Below are 19,384 nucleotides of genomic sequence, written 5' to 3'. Positions count from 1 at the left end.
GCGTCCACAGTGATGCAATGCTGATTGATAACCGCCATCAGAAGAACAGCGAATGCCGTGATTTGTGCATATACCAGCAAAGTCAACTTAAAACACTGTCATCTGTCATGTCACTGTCTTATTAATAATGCATCACTGTAAAAGGTCTTTTGTAAATTAAAGAAAACAAATAGGATGTCACTTTCAGCCATTTGAGTTTCCTTTCTGTCAAAAAAATGAACTGAAACTCAGCACATATAGGCTACGTTACTTGTCACACTTTTCCCCTTGTTTATCTGTTAACTAAATCAAATATATTTCAAGTATTTATGTATGTATATATGTACTGCAGATTATATATTTATATATATAACATTATAATTTGATATAATATTTAGTATTTCACATCTAGGTGGACTTTTTTTTAATTTGTACTACTGTCTGTTCAAAATAAATGAAAAGAAACTTATAGCAATCATAGCAGATTTGTTGTTTTTTTTCCCGTTGTACCAAAAAACGTATCGAATTGTGACCCCCGAACCGAGGCAGGTACCGAACCGTGCATCTGTGCCATTCATTCACACAGAGATACGAAAAACATGCAGGATTCATATTTAAAACTTTTTTTTTCAGCTTAATATTTAGATACTAGTCCATAACACGATTTCATTTAAGTATACTGATCTACTTTTGATTATTTTTTCAAGATTTCGCCAAATTCCCTGAGATTCCGAGTTATACGGTAAACTTATTTTTATGATTGGATCCATGTTTTTCGCACTGCCAAATATGTGGCTTCTGCTGATTAAAATTCAAACAAAACAAAATAAAACAATAAATCAAACAAAAGGACAAGCCAGTAAACAAAACACCCCCCCCCAACAACAGAAACAAAACAAAAAAAAAAAAATGTAATCAAAACAATACAAACATCACCGCACCTCTCGATCCAGTTCGCACACATCCATGCCGGACACCAGGCATTCCCAGATCTCTTTGGCTCTATTCCAGACCAGGTACAGACTGGCCTCTTGCAGGAAGAAAGCAAGGAACTTCAAGTGACCTTCCAAATACTGGAAAAATGTGAAAAAAAAAAAAAAAAAAAAAGTTAATTAAATAACAACATCAGATAGATAAACAAAAACCTACTTCTCTTTTTTCATTCTTACCAAATGTGAGGCATAACATGAGTCACTTCTGTAGTCTACAAATGTATTTTTGTCCTGTGCAAATTTTGGGTCAAACAGCAATGATTCATCTTTAAACCAGAGGAAATGACTAGACTGTGTTTACACTTATCTTACTTAACTAGAAACTAGAAGTCGACTGCCTTTTTGAAACAATAACACATAGGCAAAAATTAACAACAAAAACTAAGTATGCATGTTTATGTGCTACATGTTTGTGAACCACTGGGGGAAAAAAAAAAAAAAAAAAAAATCTTATCTTATCTTTATTTATTTGTTCATTTACTTATTTCAAATATGTACCAAAAATGTCCAAAAATGTACCAACATTTTTTTTTAATAATAAATAATACAATTTAGATGTGCAATGTTTTACATTACTTGGAATTCAGCTTTTTCACATCTTACTAGTTGTTACTGGTAAAATCTATTTTTGACTGAGCTGTAACATTAACAATGATTAAATTCATTGATTCACACAGATGTAATAGACTTTTGGCAGCACACCTCCTGATAGGAGTACCGCCCATCAACCAGCGTGGACCCAGAAAGACCGTTGGATCCAGCGACGGACACGGCCAAGCGATGACATGACACCAGAGAGCCCGTGATCAGCTTCACTATCTCAAAGTTCTTCTTCAGGTCCTGGATTATACTCTGATAAAGGAGACGACACAAAGTATAACCCAAATCCAATTAAAGCATGAAAAATGAGGTTTACAGTTTATGTAGCGCCACTTGCAGGAAAAAAATGAACAGGCCAGATGGTCCGTCTGGACACTGTCTGTACCTACCTTGTCCTGTTTCTGGTAGGTCTGTTTGATAAAAGACCGTGTAATCTCATGAAGCTGCCGCAAGGCTGGAACCACCCACACCGTCTGAGGGTTAGTCTGCTGAGACGACTACAATACAAGCACAAACACACAGAAATAAACACAGTGACATCAACCATAACACACATGGTGCATTCATGGATTACAGTAATCTCTATCTGGGTCAATGACGTATATGTATGTCCACAACTTACATATGGTTTATTAACATTTTTACTATTTTCAAGAATAGTTTCAATTTAATGACTCTAAAATGTCATGTGGTGTAGCCAAGTAAAAAGTATTAAAATAACAAACTAAAAGTTAAAAAAAAGAAATTCCAAAAGTAAAAAAAATGACTGAATTATAAATTTACGTTTTTCTGGAGTTGCACCACATGACATTTATTAACCTGAATTAATCTTTTCTTGTCATAAAATGGTCAAATTATCAGATTTTTCATACACAGACTTATTGACCTTGAGTCATGAGGGTCTTGGGTCCATTATTTTGTTTTGTAACATCTTTTTTTTTCCTTATACGTTGGTCGCACCACATGACTTGTCTTCTTATAGTAAGGCTTTTTTACTGTATTATGACAGTTATATCTCCCTGACTTTTTTACTTTTTATGCCCCCCAAAAAATATCACAATGAATTTGAATTCAGAAAGAAGGTCTTTCAAGTGATTACATCAAACATTTATTTATTTATAGTTGAGGTCAAAAGTTTACATCCCCTTTTCAGAATCTGCAAATGTTATTTATTTTACCAAAATAAAAGATATCATACAAAATGCATGTTAATGTTTGTTTAGTACTGACCTGAATACGATATTTCACATAAAAGATGTTTAAATATGATCCACAAGAGAAAAATAATATAACTTATAAAAATTACCCTATTCAAAAGTTTACATCCCCTTGATTCTTGTGTCATTACCTGACTGATCCACAGATGTGTTTTTATTTTTTTTATTTAGTGATAGTCCCTTGTTTGTCCTGAACAGTTGAACTGCCTGCTGTTCTTCAGAAAAATCCTTCAGGTCCCACAAATTGTTTGGTTTTCCAGCATTTTTCTGTATTTGAACCCTTTCCAACAATGACTATGATTTTGAGATCCATCTTTTCACACTGAGGACAACTGAGGGTTCAAACACTCACTGATGCTCCAAAATAAAAAAATAATGCATTAAGAGCCGTGGGGTGAAAACTTTTGAACAGAACCGAGATGTGTACATTTTTCTTATTTTGCCTAAATATCATATTTGTTTTTAATTTACTACTATCCTTCAGAAGCTACAGAAGATACTTACATGTTTCCCAGACGACAAAATAAGTTATATTTACCCTGATCTTCAAATTCAAAAGTTTTCACCCCGACTTAATTTTAATCTTTTTTAATAGTTGTCCCTCAGTTGTCCTCAGTGTGAAAAGATGGATCTCAAAATCATACAGTCATTGTTGGAAAGGGTTCAAAAACACAAAAATGCTAGAAAACCATAGAATTTGTGGGACCTGAAGGATTTTTCTGAAGAACAGCAGCAGTGTAACTGTTCAGGATAAACAAGGGACTCATGAACAACTATCACTTTAAAAAAAACAGCTGTGGATAATTCAGGTAACAACACAGTATTAAGAACCAAGTGTATGCAAACTTTTGAATTGGGACAACTATTATTTTCTCTTGTGGACTATATATAAATATCTTTTATGTAAATCGTGTTACTGCTTTATCTTATTCAAGTCAGTACTAAATAAACAACATGCATTTGTATGACCCCTTTTAACATTTTGCAGATTCTGAAAGGGGGATGTAAACTTTTGACCTCAACTGCATTTTTGGTTAATGAACAGGACAAAGAAATTAGTATCACGTCATTGACCCACTGAATAACCCAGGTTTTTGTTAGAGTCTCTGATTTCCAAAAGTTTCAAATAGTCCAACAAAGGATTAAAGCCAATAGTCAAAAAGTCATTAGTTGATATTTGGAACGTGAAGATCAAACCCTCAGAAGTGCCCTTTGTAAATCACACATATCTTTACAGTCCTTCCCCGTGAATCAAGTGGCAATCATCAGTTTTCAAATCAAATTCTGTTCATGTGAGATTCAGGCTGAGTTATGATTGGTCAGTGTTAAACTGAAGGGGTGGGTCTTCTTCTTACTTTAGCCAATGAGCTCGGTTTCTTCTTGCCCCAGGTGCCAGTAAGAAAAGAGACCTGTGTCTCGCTGGAAGACTTTGAATCCTCCTGTATTTGCATCTAAAGACATAAACTTGAGTTGTATTCAGTGAGCGCCACTAAGAGTTTATGCGGCAGACGCTGCTCCCAAATCACACCAGAGGCTGAAGCGCAAAGATTGAGCAAAGTGAATGCATGTGTGTATATGTGTGTGTGCGTGTGTGCGAGATGAGGCAAGCTGAAACTAGACTGCCAAAAATATACATCTAGCGCTAGAGACAGAACAACACCTTTATAATCCCAGATCAGCTCTTAAAATAGCCTGCTGCACAGATTCTAGCCTGAAAGAGAAGCCAGGAAGCTCGAAAATGTGTGTCATTGCGTTGCTGTGTCAGTATGTGTGCGTATTTTGCGTTTATGGTCCATAATCTTCTGAATATGGATCTTCAGGAAGGAGCACAAAGCAGATGGAGTAGTACTGGAGATGTGTGTGAGAGTGAGGGAACCTCACTCCAATTCAGACCACCAGAAGCAAGCCAGACAGTGACTTTCCAAAATGACAGAACAACAAATAATAGTAACATCATAAAAAAATAATCATATGCACGTTAGTTATTTATCTAAATCCGTTTATACACTAAAGGTGAAGTGAGCAATAGTCTTTGAGCTATTATGAGAATTAAGATATGAGCTCACCTTCTTGATATCTTCGATGCATTTGATGATGTAGTTCCTCTTGACCGTTTCTTTGACGGCGTATGCGTCGCTGAGGATGGTGAGATGTTCTTCCAGGGCCTGCTGCACTAGAGTGGTAGGAAGGGTGGGGAGATGCGCCAACTCCCACAAAACCTCCAACACCTGAAACACAAGCCACAAAAAAAAAAAAAAAAACAGATACTGTGTTTTAACACAAAAACAATTCACAAGTCAAGTGCCACTATAAATTGTATTTTTATGAAAATAACCAATCGTTTCGCTAGATAAGACCCTTCTTTCTCGGCTGGAATCGTTTACAATCGCATTTGGGATTGTTTGAAGCTGCATTTAAACTGCATTTTGAAAGCTCAAAATCAGGGCACCATATCAGTCCATTATATGGAGAAAAATGCTGAAATAGTTTCCTCAAAAAACATAATTTCTTTATGACTGAAGAAAGAAAGATATGAACATTGTGGATGAGTACAAGGGGGTGAGTACATTATTTGTAAATTAAAAAATGTTGTTCTGGAAGTGGAGTTCTCCTTAAGTGTTAATTTCTTTAAAAAAAAATATTGAAGCAAATCTTTTTAAAGGTATTGTTGGTGGTAAAAATAAAAAAATAAAATACGCTGTCAAATACAGAAAATATCTTGAATGAAATGTGACCAGACCACCTTCAAGTGGCATGTGAAAGTAAAAAAACACATTAAGAATGTATAATATAATTCTTATATGCAATATTAAACACAAAAAACAATAACAACAACAATATTATAAAATTACTCAGTGTTCTAATATTATCTAATAGAATAATTAGGTGATTTGGGTTACAAAAAAAGTGTGAATTTTAATATTACATGAAGCATTTTAATTTTTTTAGGAATATTAGAATATTAGACTGCTGTCACTTTAAGAGCTGCCCGGATCCAATACACAGTTACCCGTTTTCTTATTCTGCTGTTTGCTTTCTCTTAAGACCCAAATTACTGTGTACAAAGACAGGCATTTTGACACATAAAGTGTGTGAATTTAACTGTTCAAGGCCTATACAGCAGTAAAAATAACGTTCAATACTCCCAAACTTTATGAGCACCGTCTTCACATGTGCACACCTCTCTGACACGATCAGAATAGAGACGTTTGGAGATGGCAGTCAAAAATCTCTACCGGCTGACAAATTTAATTGTTTCTAAATGATCTCTTAGGGTTAAATAGTTAATAGTTAATCATTTGCCCCCAATTATTTGACAATCAACCAATTATTTCAGAAACAAAAAAATTATTACAGAGCAAGCGATCACCAGCTGCAACAATTCTATATAAATCCCTGGCTGTTACATATCCGCACTGCAGCTTATTAGCAGCTAAACAGGTTCAAATCACAACTTTTAGTTCAGTTTCAGCTGAGGGACTGAAATACACATAAAGTTGCTTTCTGACGACACAAACCTTTCCTGTGGTTGCCTCAGACCGAGCCTCTCTGCCGATCCGACCAATCAGACTCAGAAGCTTTTGTCTCACACGATCACTCTCCACCTCCCAGCTCTGAAAACACACAAGGCACAGTCAGAAACACAGCTCATAAAGATAAAAAGAGTGCAAAGCAAGATAGACAAGACCTTTTGTATGAGGACGAAGAGGTGGCTGAGCTGGTCAAAGTTGAACTTGACGGCAGCAGCGGCGATAATGGTGTGGATGTTCTCTATCACAGTGGAGGACTGACCAGCCTGCACACATAACATGACGCATATCAACATGTTGCACATGCATTATCAAAATATATACTACCAGTCAAAAGTATTTGAACTGTAAGATTTTTAATGTTTTTCAAAGAAGTCTCTTCTGCTAACCAAGCCTGCATTTATTTGATCCAAAGTACAGAAAAAACAGTAGAATTTTTACTTTTTTTAAAAAACAAAAAAACAAAAAAAAACCTGCTTTCTGTTTGAATACATTTTAAAAATGTAATTTATTCCTGTGATCAAAGCTTCATTTTCAGCATCATTACTCCAGTCTTTAGTGTCACATGATCCGTCAGAAATCATTCTGATATGCTGATTTGCTGTTCAAGAAACATTTATTATCATTATTATTATCATTATCAATATTTAAAACAGTTAAGTACATTTTTTCAGGATTCTTTGATGAATAGAAAGATCCAAAGATCAGCATTTATCTGAAATGAAAAGCTTTTGTAACATTATACACTATACCATTCAAAAAGCTTGGGGGGGATTATAGAAATTAATACTTTCATTTAGCAAGGATGCTTTAAATTGATCAAACATGATGATAAAGACACTTATAATGTGTTAAAAGATTTCTATTTCAGATCAATGCTGTTCTTCTGAAATTTCTATTAATAAAAAAAAACTGAAAAAAAAAAACTACTACTACATAATAATAATAATAATAATAATAATAATAACAACAACAACAACAACAACAACAATAATAAATGTTTTTGAGCAGCAAATCAGAATATCAGAATGATTTCTGAAGAATCATGTGACTGGAGCAATGATGCTAAAAATTCAGCTTTGAAATTATAGGAATAAATTACATTTTAAAATATATGAAAATAGAAAACAGTTATTTTAAATAGTAAAAATATGTACAAATTTTACTGTTTTTTCTGTGCTTTGGTTAAAATAAATGCAGGCTTGGTGAGCAGAAAAGACTTCTTTAAAAAGCATAATTTTGACTGGTACTGTATACAGTTATTTTAAATGGAATTTTATAATATAATATAATATAACATAATATGGCAGCCTGACCATGTCAGTTACTGCATTATTGTTATTTATTGCCCCGTTTTCTTGTGATATTTAAAAAAAACTATTTGTTTTGATAATTTTTAATATTCTCATCAGAAATCATGAAAAGAAATAGGTGATCTGAGACAAAAACACATAAAAAAACAATAATACAAAATCTCACTGGACTTCCAAATCTTTGGAAACTGTCATTATGTTTGCACATGAGGTTGGTGCTACTTTGAACTCAAAATCCCTGTACTGTTATAGGATGCAGTCCTTGTCTTCTGAATTAATCTCAAGATTGTTCACAGCTTCATTTCCATACTGAAAATCAATGTCCATGCGGCTGGATGCCAATTGAAATGCTGTCTATTCATTTAGTTCTTATTCAAATGTCTCAAGACATTTGAGAGCCTTCTGTGCAGCGTATTTCTGAGAAACAATGTTAGAAATTCACGCAGTTTTGAGGGAGCACTTCTTTGAAGAATATCTTTAAAGACACAGCTCACCTGTATTTTCCATATTTTGGAGAGTTCATCCAATGAGAGCTTACTGCCCAACAGCTCAATGATTCCCTTTATTCGGTCACAGTACTGAGCCTGGTCAATGTTTCCTACAGCACACCAGAGAGAGAGAGAGAAATATTTACTTACTTTATCATTCACTGGATGCAATTTTAAAAAACTGGATGCAATTTAATAAAATGAGAGCCTAGTTCCATTATAAACCCATTCATGTAAAAACCTCTTAAAGTTTTCCATCTCTTAACATCACTTTACCAAAATCTTAAATCACAGTCATCTACAAAATTGTGTTTTTTTCCTTTTATAAACCTAAAAGTTTGGGTCTTACTGAAAGGTAGTTTAGAAAAATAAGAGAAAGAGACAGAGCACAAGCGAAAGTAAGAAAAAGGGCACAGAAAAATGTAAGTAAGATAAAAAGAAAGCAAAACAAAGAGTGCAAAGAGAAAGTTAAACCAAACAAAGACATTAAAGTGAAAGAGAGGAGCAAAAGAGAAAGCGAAGGGGGAAAAGAGAAAGTGTCAAGAGAAATGCAAACTGAACAAAGAGAGAAAAGACAATGAGGCGGTGTCGAATAAAGACAAATGAATGAAGAGATGACACAAATGAGTGGGTGAGGTGAAAAGGCTTCAGGCACAAAGCAACAGTTTAAGACTCTGGCTTCTGAACACTTTAACACATAGATGATTTGCTCAGTGTGAAAGTGTGAGCATCCACATACACAAGACACATTTATGCATCGCCTTTGATTTCCAGTCTGAAAATATCAACAGATTTATCAGTTTTTGTCAATCAAAACCATTTCAGTCGCATTTAAATAATTTAAATGAGATTAATTTAATACAACAGTTAAATAAACAAGATGTTAATATTAAGTGACTTATGTCTGACTATAACACTACTTCCTGATTTTTGCCATTTCATCCTCAAAAATAGTTTAAAACAAGTCACAACTAAACCACTGCGCATATCCATTTAAACACAGCGGTGTTTAGTTTATAAATGAACGTGCATTTTTAAACAAATCTAGTGAGTCAATGATTCAATTTCCCATTCATAACGAATCAGCCGTTTGAACGAATCAAATGAATGAATGATTCAATAATTAATCAGTGACTTGCCGCCAGTTTTAGTTTCATTATTAGCATTTTTTCTGTTATTTAAATCATTTAATATTTAGATATTCCAAATGTTATGTTTCTTGTAATATTTTAAAAAAATAACGTTTAATATGCTCAGTTGAGAACATGAAAACAAATAAGTGACCTTGAGAAAACAAGACATAAAAAACACATCTCAGTGGGCTTCCAAATCTTTGGGAACTTTCATCATTTTTGCACATCAGGTTGGTGCCGCTTTGAACCTGAAATCCCTGTACTGTTATAGGATGCAGTCCTTGTCTTGTGAATTAATCTCAAGTTTGTTCACAGCTTCATTTCCATACTGAAAATCAATGGCCATGTAATTAAATCAGTGACTTGTCCATCTCCAGTTTCATTTTTAGTATCTTTTCAGTTATTTAAATCATTTAATATTTCTATATTCAAGATTTCTTGTAATATTTAAAAAAATGTTGAATATTTTTAACATTCATTATTTCAAACATTTATCTCAACATGAATTATGAATTTGATTGCACTCATGCTACCTCTAAGCCTCATTTAAACATGAAAATACACATACAAGCCTTCTGTGCTACCTCTGTAGTACAAATTAAAGGAAAAATCCACTTCCAGAACAAAAATGTACAGATAATGTACTCACCTTCTTGTCATCCAAAATGTTCATGTCTTTCTTTCTTCAGCTGTAAAGAAATTGTGTTTTTTGGGGAAAACATTTCAGGATTTTTCTCCATATAATGGACTGATATGGTGCCCTAAGTCTGAACTTTTAAAAGTTTAAATTCAGCTTCAAACAATCCCAAATGCAGTTGTAAACGATCCCAGCCGAGGAAGAAGGGTCTTATCTAGCGAAACGATTGGTTATTTTCATTTTAAAAAATACAATTTAAATACTTCTTAATCTCAGACGCTCATCTCGTCTTGCTCTCCTTGAACTGTGTATTCTGACTCAAGACAGTTAGGGTATGTCGAAAAACTCCAATCGTATTTTCTCCCTCAACTTCAAAAATCATTTCAAAATCGTCCTACATCACTGCAGAAGTACTGACCCAGTCTTTGCAAAGTGAACATGCAAAGATCAAACACCCTCAACAAAAAAGGTAAAACAGTGATATAGCACGATTTTGTAGGACGAAGTTGATGGAGAACATGAGATGGGAGTTTTTCGACATACCCTAACTGTCATGAACTGGAAAAAATGGAGTTCAGAAAGTATATATATTTATATATAAAGTATATAAATTGTATTATATTTCTGAAAATTACCAATTGTTTCACTATATAAGACTCTTTTTTATTTACAACCACATTTGGGATCGTTTGAAGCTGCATTTAAACTGCATTTTGGAAGTTCAAACTCGGGGCACCATATCAGTCCATCATATGGAGAAAAATGCTAAAATGTTTTCCTCAAAAAACAATTTCTTTACGACTGAAGAAAGAAAAACATGAACATATTGAATGACAAGGGGTTGAGTACATAATCTGTTCATTTTTGTTCTGGAAGTGGATTTCTTAAATTTTGTTAATACTGATTTCACGTGGTAAAAACAAAATTCCCCTATAAATCACTTTAAGGAGTCTCGTAATGGGAAGGCTAATTTTTGATCAGATTTTTTGATTATTGATTAGAAGGTGCTCTTGAAATTTTGACTGTGCTTCTTAAATTTTTTAAGTTAGGAGCACAAGTGCCCTAAAAAGAAAAGTAAGCATAGAGCCCTGTAAGACCTCTGTATATCTTCTGAACACAAAGATATTTTTAATAAAATCCAAGAGCTTTCTGTCCCTGATTAGGCAGCAACGCTTGACACGTTCAAGGCCCAGATAGGTAGCAAGGACATCAATAAAACTGTCCAGGTGACATCTGTGGTCCAACCGTAATGTTATGTAGCTACAAAAATACTTTTTGTGCTCAAAGAAAACAAAAATAACGAAATTGTAGAATAAAGAGAAGCATTGTTGAATAAAGATGTTATTTTTGTTTTCTTTGTACACAAACAGTATTATCTTAGCTTCATAAAATTATGGTCGGTCCACTGATGTCACATGGACTATTTTATCCATGTCCTTACTACCTTTCCGGGCCTTAAACGTGGTAGTTGTGCTTCTGTCTATGCAGGATTAGAAAACTCTCAGATTTCATCCAAAATATCTTCATTTGTGTTCTGAAGATGAACAAAAGTCTTACGGTGTGGGTGAGTAATTAATGACAGTATTTTCATTTTTGGGTGTCTCTTTGGGTGTTATTTTAGTATCACTAATTGAATTTAATCTTAAAACAGAGATTAACAGGTCTATATTTTTTAAACTGAATCAGGGAACATCGTACCTTCCAAAGCTATTGACAGCACTGAGTTTTCGACCAGCCAGTCCAGGAGTCGATCCGTGTCAATGGCGTTCTTTACTGTCTTGGAAACTGTGCTTTCCTCAATGAGTTTCGTGACCTATCAGAACACAAAGGCGTCAACATGAGGGAAGAACTGAGGCGTGAACTTTAAGCTCCAGAGCACTAACATGAGGAAAGGAATTTGAACCTCTTTGAGGGAGTTCATCTTGGCACTGAAGTGGGGCGTCTTGAGCATTCGGAGAAGGATGTCCAGCCGAAGGTCATCCACGACGTTCACCAGCTCTCGCTGGAAACGCATGCAGAGGAGCTTAATGGCCGACAAGAGCTCTGGAATACTCACCAAACGCTTTGGAGAGAAAGAGACGTACAGAAAAACAGGGCCAAACAACAAGGGTGAGTCAAAGTCTCTCAACCATTACAGAAATTTAAAACAAGATGACTGTACATGACTGTACATGTAAAACACGCTACTGTACTTCAACATATGAAAACCACAAAATGCAAATAAACAACAAAAATGTTTGCAAATAATTTCACTATGGAATTATGTAAATTTTTGTCTCTCTCAAAATGCTCTTTTATTTATGAGGGTAAAAAACACTGCTGTTCTTTGTCATTTTTTTCCCCTCACACTACCACACTAAAGTAAATGAAGAAATGCAAGCTGGTGCCTTACCTTATCTTTCAGGTCTTTCTCCTCCAGATTCTGCACATATGTTATCATCTTATGGATAACTGGGTCCAGCATGGGCTACAAAATACAACAAAATAAACCACTTTAAGCTGAAGGTCACATTGCAGAGTGGCCTTGAAAGTTCTCTGGTATAACCACTGTTCAAAAACATGTTGATTCAAATGTATTCTTTATTATTCAGTATCATATATTAAAGCCATGTCCTTCACAACAGGTAAATCTAATTATACATAGAAGATATCTAAGGTTTTACTATAAGTGATAGGAAAGTATTGAATAATGTACAGTCTGGCGATTACTGGAGCAAAATAAACCCAGAGAGGTTTCAAAAGGCCAATGTTAAGTGGATGTTAATATGCCAGGTCCAAATAAGTAGATAAACGGGTAGAGAAAGTAGAGAAGAGAAGTACAGAAAGCGCGGAGTCGAGTCATAAAAATGGAATTTACTGTATAACGTGGAATGTTATGGAATTTTGGGATTAAAAAAATGCTGTTGTAAACAATCCCAGCCGAGAAAGAAGGGTCTTATCTAGCGAAACGATTGGTTATTTTCATAAAAATAATACAATTTATATTTTTTGTAATGTCAAACGCTCGTCTTGTCTTATTCTTCCTGAACTCTGTGTATTCTGGCTCAAGACAGTTAGGGTATGTTGAAAAACTCCAATCGTATTTTCTCCCTCAACTTCAAAATCACCCAATATCACCGTTTTACCTTTTTTGTTAAGGGTGTTTGATCATCTTTGCATGTTCACTTTGCAAAGACTGTGTCGGTACTTCTGCAGTGATGTAGGATGATTTTGAAATGATTTTTGAAGTTGAGGAAGAAAATACGATCAGGGTTTTCAACATACCCTAACTGTCTTAAGTCAGAATACACAGTTCAGGGAGAGCAAGACAAGACAAGCGTTTGAGATTAAAAAGTATTTAAATTGTATTTTTTTTTAATGAAAATAACGGATCGTTTCGCTAGATAAGACCCTTCTTTCTCGACTGGGATCATTTACAACTGCATTTGGGATCGTTTGAAGCCGCATTTAAACTGCATTTTGGAAGTTCAAACTCAGGGGACCATATCAGTCCATTATATAAAGAAAAATGCTGAAATGTTTTCCCTCAAAAAACAATTTCTTTACGACTGAAGAAAGAAAGATATGAACATCTTGGATGACAAGGCGGTGAGTACATTATCTGTAAATTGTTGTTCTGGAAGTGGACTTCTCCTTTAAGCCACAAAAACACTTTTTAAATACGAAACCTTCAAGTTTTGCATGCCTCTGTGTGAATGAACAGCGCAGATATGCGGTTTTGTAAACTACACATACAAAGGCGCTCCAGATGCTTGTGCCATTTTCAGCCTCTGTCACCTCAATATATGAGTACATTAAAAAAAAAAAAAAAACTCTTCAACAGCTCTGAAGGTCACTTTTGAGCATTTCTTTTGAGAAAAAAATAGTCATATCATACACAAACAGAAACTTAAAAGTCTTCAGCAACCCGTCAAAATAAAAGTTCGGTTTAACTTGAAGAAATTGTGACAGAAATATATTACTTAACGTAATGATTGTACTACTACTACTACTACTACTACTAAAATTATTATTCAAACATTTCTTTAAAAATATTTATCAGAAAAATTTAAATATTCAACACAGTATTTCTGAAGAAAAAAAAAAAAAAAAAAAAAAAAAAAAAAACTTAAAACACTTTATAGAATGTTAATTAGACATTCTTTTAGTTATTAAAATTTAATGAAACCATTAAAATGGAATCCAGAAAAGTAATGAAAAGCACAGGACAAAACTCAATATGACATATTTTGTAGGGCCTTAAAATTTTTATTTTTGTTAAACTTTTAATAAACTGCTGTTAAATTATGCAAGTTTCATGATTTCAATTAATTAGACACGCTTTTCGATTTTTTTTAACCATTTAACCAAACGGAGTCTAGAATGATTACTGAAGAAAAATTAAAACGAAAAAATGGAATTCAGGAAAAAATTATACTGATTTCATAGATTTCCTAGACATATTTATTAGTGCTTATTACATATTTTAGTGCTTATTAGGCTATGTAGACAATTAAAGGCTCATTATTATGATTTATATAGTTTATTAATAAATGTGCGACTAATAGTTGACTAATGCTTAAAATGAACGACTACTATTCGACCAGGAAAAACTTCAGTCGAAGGCAGCTCCAATAAAAATAATTTCAAAATGACTCAGATAAACTTGTTAACCTAATTACCTAACTTGACCACAGACCTTCTAATCAATTACAATCAAGTATTCCAGGGATCTGTGAAACAAAATAAGAACAGAAGTAGTGTGGAAACACTCACCTGCACCAGGCCGGAGTTGAGGTATTCTGCACATACACCAAGTGGCTGAACCAGAGCAGATACACACTGAGGAAACACACATACACACATGTGCATTCTATTATGAATGTTATCTCAAAAACAAATCAGTAATCAATGTTTCCTTGCTAAAAAAACAAAATATTTCTCTAAGCTGGAGTCTTGACAGCAACAAAGAGTAAGCAAATTCTTAAAGGAACAGTTTGACAAGAAATGAAACTTCTGTCATCATTACTCACCAACATGACTTACTTTTGGCAGTGGTACAAAAGGTTTGGAATGGCATGAGGGTCAGAGCATGTGATGACAGAATTGTAATTTTTAGGTAAACATTTTCTTTAATGGCCACACTGAGGCACCTGATTAAACAGTGAACCATAACTACAAAATCAGGGATTTTTATACAACATTTACACAACATCTCTCCGCTGGCATACATCTCTGTAGAGATATGCGCCAGCACCGATGAATCACTCCTCTGTTCAGCATCGAATGACTTCTCATCCATTGGAGAGAGTGAATGAATTAGTCCAGTCAGTGGAGGAGAGGAGACAACATCCATCTCTTGTTTTCTCGCTTTAATTGACTTTTACCCTCACTACAAATTAAATGGTTACTGTAGCAGGGCATCCCTTTATGTCTGAGATTAAAACATAGCTGGCGATGAACCAGCAGTGTTTCCTTTATGTGGCCACAGCAGGTTGTATGCGTCCCTGAAAAGAATTCCTCTCCCTACGCTCTTCCTGTTCCTGTGTTAAGGCCATTAATATGCAAATCCTAAATCAAAGCATCTTTTCCCTGTCGCCAGCTCTATCTCTCAGCCCTGGCACTCAGATCATGCTAATGCCCACCTTCAAAAGACAAGCGGGCGGAACCAAAAACAAGGCGGCTTCACAGCTCCAAGACAAGGGGGAGCATTTACACGCTCGCACCGAAGGGGGAGCGGACACCTCGTCTGCTAAAAATAATGAAGCTGTCAAACATTCTGAGAATCTGTCTGTCTTTTTTTTATCTATCAGACGAGACTAGACACATATCTGGGGGGGGGGGGGGTTTGTCTTCTTAAACAGACAAACGAAACATCAACAACGATGGTAGAAAATTTTAAACCAAAACTAAGAATCTAAGCAAAATAAAACCAAAAGCAAAATACAAGTCACCAAAAAACCAAAGCCAAACAAAAACATGACATAACTATAGAGACGTAAAAAAAATGTAACTGTGACTTTCTATCTTACAACTCTGACTTTTTTTTCACAACTGTGTGATACAAACTGATAATCCATCAGAATTGTGTGATATAAATTCATAATTGAGAGTTATTTTTTTCTCACAAATGCTAGTTTGTATCTCGCAATTCAGATTTTTTTTTTTTTTCACGCAATTCTGACTTTTTTCTCCGAACTGTGAGATAAACTCACAATTGCAAGTTATAAAGTGCAATTTTGAGTGGGGAAAAAGACTGATATGTTTATATATGTCGCAATTCTTTATTTCACAGAATAGCATGATATAAACTTATTTTAAACGTATAGTTATAAAGTCAGAATTGCAAGACAAACTGTCACTTCTGACCTTTTTCTTGCAAATGTGAGTTGCAATTGACCTTTTTCTCACAATTCTGACTTTTTTCATGGATTTTTTTTTTTCATGGAAAAAAGTGATCAGTCGATCACTAGTTTATATGAAGCAATTCTGACTTTTTTTAGGCAATTCCGACTTTTTTCTCAGAATTGCAAGTCTAATTTTGAGGGGAAAAAAAGACTGATATGTTCTCAATATTTGTCTCAATTCTGATTATATCCCACAATTCTGAGAAAAAAAAAAAAGTCAGAATTGCATGAAAAAAGTCCTAATTGCGAGATATAAACTTGCAATTGCGAGAAAAAGTCAACTGCTAGATGTAAACTCAATTCTCACTTTTTTGTGAATGCGAGTTTGTATCACTTCTTTTTATTCAGTGGCAGAAATGGGCTTCTGTACATAACAGACAAATGCGTTTGGAAAATGTAAAAAAAATTATTTCACTGGTTTATCTAGATGAAATAAGAACTAGATAATCTACATAAATCTAGATAAATTTGTTTATCTAATTAACTGACTCACAATCAACTGTCGTTCATTTGTTTTCATTGTTAGTTTGACAGCTAATCGACCATCCCGTCTGTCTCTACCTTTTATCTGTCTTATCTATCCATTCGTCTGACCCTATAAAACATTAGCTGGTGTTTAAGAGCTGTGTGGTAGAATCTATTACCATTATCCCTCTAACTCAATTTTTAATATTTTTCAGACAACTGCATTACCTCGTAGAGCTTGATGAGGAATGGCGCTTAAAAGCCATTCTGTTAGTACATATCTTCAGGCTTGAATTTTTTTTTTTTTTCAGCAATATGAATGTGGCATCTCATGTTCTCTCTCATCCCCCTGTGCTTTCGTCTCTTTCTCACTGTCTGGTGTGAGTAGGATGCTCTCCGTGATGGTGATAAAGATCCTGAGCTCTTTAGCACACATGCTATAATAGAATCTGCCCTCGTTCAACTCTCTCTCTCTCTCTCTCAGCATCTCACACATACTGCCTCTCTTCATCCAGACACCACTACCGTACTCTCTTGCTCTGATGGATTATCCATGAATTATCCATTCATTTCTTTGCAATTCCATTATTATGCTAACAGCTTTCTCAACCCAAAGACGACCAGTCCTGATCATTTCTGGAATATCTAAAATTGTGAGCAACCAACATCTGTTTTACATGTAAGGCGTGGTTCAAGGTTATCTTGCATTTTCAAATTTCTTTTAATTTGAAACCCTTTTTCAAAGCTTCCTTTTTCTTTATATTACAGTTTAGTTTTAGTCTATTTCATTAGAGTTTGTTATGAAATCATTTGAGGGAATAACAAAACATTGGCAGAGTTTAGATTTACATCTACAATAAACAAGCCGCATCTGTGTTTACACAGAAATCACAGTTACGGGAAACAATGTTTTAGCTCAATAATTTCTTTATTCTTTTTTTCTCAATAAAACCTTTTTAAGACCTGCACAAATAAAATTGATACCTTATGAGTGGCGTATGTCTATGGTAACATATTCGTAAAATGACCTTAAAATGCACGATTTACAGTGCAGATTTGCACTCTGCACTCCATGTGCTCGCTGCATAAAAATATGGGTCGATTTTCGCTTTCTGAACAAAAACAGCAGACGTCTTATTGAAAATGCAATTTCATTCTATGCCAGCAGGAGGCGCTTTTGAAATAGAAGAAATACACCGCTTTTCAATGCAGCGTCTGACTTGAAATGTGCAGTGCTTATATTTATTCAACGAAATCATAGCCTTTTGAAGTTTAATCTTCACATTAAGCCATATCACAATTCTGGTCTTTCCCTTACCAAATTTAAGATGTCTTAAAGGAGAAGTCCACTTCCAGAACAGCAGTTTACAAATAATTTACTCACCCCCCTTGTCATCCAAGATGTTCATGTCTTTCTGTCTTCAGTCGTAAAGAAATTATGGTTTTTGAGAAAAACATTTCAGGATATTTCTTCATATAATGGACTTCAATTGTGCCCCCGATTTTGAAGCAGTGTTTACAAAGCGAACGCGCAAAGACTAACAAAGTGCAAGTAAGTCAAACGCTGTTTACAAACAAAAAGCTACAATGATGTTGGACGATTCTAAAGTAGTAGGAAAAAATTCGTTTTTTGCCATTCTCTACATTTTTGAGCTGGAGTACACAGATGATGAACTTACACGTGATTCATAGTAGTGATGGGAAGTTCGGATCATTTTACCGACTCTGAGTCTCGTTCAGCAAAATGAACGAATCTTTTTTCGAGTCATTTCTTTCATTTTAGCAAAATATAATTAAAATAGGATGTTGCGCACGTGCGACTGAATGAATCACTCCCCGAGATGACTCGTTCTTCTTGAGTCACATTAAAGACCCATTCAAAATGAACAAATCATTCAAGAACGCGCATCCCAGAGCCTGTGCTACACAAGCTTTTTGGCTTAAAAAGTATACAAATTTTTCGAAAAAAAATGACCGATCGTTTCGCTAGATAAGACTCTTTTTCCTCAGCTGGGATTGTTTAGAGCCTTTTGAAGCCGCATTTAAACTACATTTTGGAAGTTCAAAATCGGGGCACCATTGAAGTCTATTATATGAAGAAAAATCCTGAAATGTTTTCCTCAAAAACCATAATTTCTTTACAACCGAAGACAGAAAGACATGAACATCTTGGATGACAAGGGGGTGAGTAAATTATTTGTAAACTGTTGTTCTGGAAGTGGACTTCTCCTTTAAAATCATAATTAAGACTTTCTTGTACCATTTAAGACTTATGTCCTTAAATTTGATACAACCATTTTAAAGACCCACAGAAACCCTGATAATTATGTTGCTTTGACATTCAATAAGACTCCATTTGTGTCAGCTGAGCCATGAACCAATGTGAGAAGAAAGTCAGTCCACAAGGGATGCATCAAAATTTGAGCTGACACAGATAAGCCAATAATTATAATTATTATAATAATTACTATAATAACATCAACAACAACTGTCCCATTTTTATTGGCCTTGGGCATATGTGATATGTGAAATAAAAATAACGATTGTACTCTAGAACATTTAAAGACTTACCCCAATCTCGATCTCTTCCTGGTTGAGCTTGCACTGAATTGCTGTGAAGCCTCCCATCTCTCCAAACTGCAAA

General features: G+C 34.6%; 1 protein-coding gene across 4 annotated transcripts in view; it reads right to left on the bottom strand.

Annotated features, from left to right (window-relative positions):
• The window catches only part of usp24 (ubiquitin specific peptidase 24), a 74,144-nt gene that overhangs the window by 35,868 nt on the left and 18,892 nt on the right, over positions 1-19,384 (bottom strand). For 3 of the 4 annotated variants that reach the window (XM_051138100.1, XM_051138099.1, XM_051138102.1), the window contains exons 7-19: positions 19,312-19,377; positions 14,645-14,710; positions 12,282-12,356; positions 11,793-11,951; positions 11,588-11,702; positions 8,126-8,229; positions 6,477-6,584; positions 6,307-6,402; positions 4,855-5,016; positions 4,144-4,239; positions 1,961-2,068; positions 1,674-1,823; positions 921-1,052 (exon numbers count right to left, since the gene is read on the bottom strand). In XM_051138100.1, coding sequence (XP_050994057.1) covers positions 921-1,052; positions 1,674-1,823; positions 1,961-2,068; positions 4,144-4,239; positions 4,855-5,016; positions 6,307-6,402; positions 6,477-6,584; positions 8,126-8,229; positions 11,588-11,702; positions 11,793-11,951; positions 12,282-12,356; positions 14,645-14,710; positions 19,312-19,377 — 1,437 coding nt within the window. The remainder of the gene's footprint in view (positions 1-920; positions 1,053-1,673; positions 1,824-1,960; positions 2,069-4,143; positions 4,240-4,854; positions 5,017-6,306; positions 6,403-6,476; positions 6,585-8,125; positions 8,230-11,587; positions 11,703-11,792; positions 11,952-12,281; positions 12,357-14,644; positions 14,711-19,311; positions 19,378-19,384) is intronic. The other variant, XM_051138101.1, reaches the window with a different exon arrangement.

Source organism: Labeo rohita, chromosome 20, assembly GCF_022985175.1.
Source record: "Labeo rohita strain BAU-BD-2019 chromosome 20, IGBB_LRoh.1.0, whole genome shotgun sequence".
In the NCBI taxonomy this organism is placed as follows: Eukaryota; Metazoa; Chordata; class Actinopteri; order Cypriniformes; family Cyprinidae; genus Labeo; species Labeo rohita.
The sequence above is the reverse complement of the archived record's forward strand: the minus strand, read 5'-3'. Positions and strand labels throughout refer to the sequence as shown.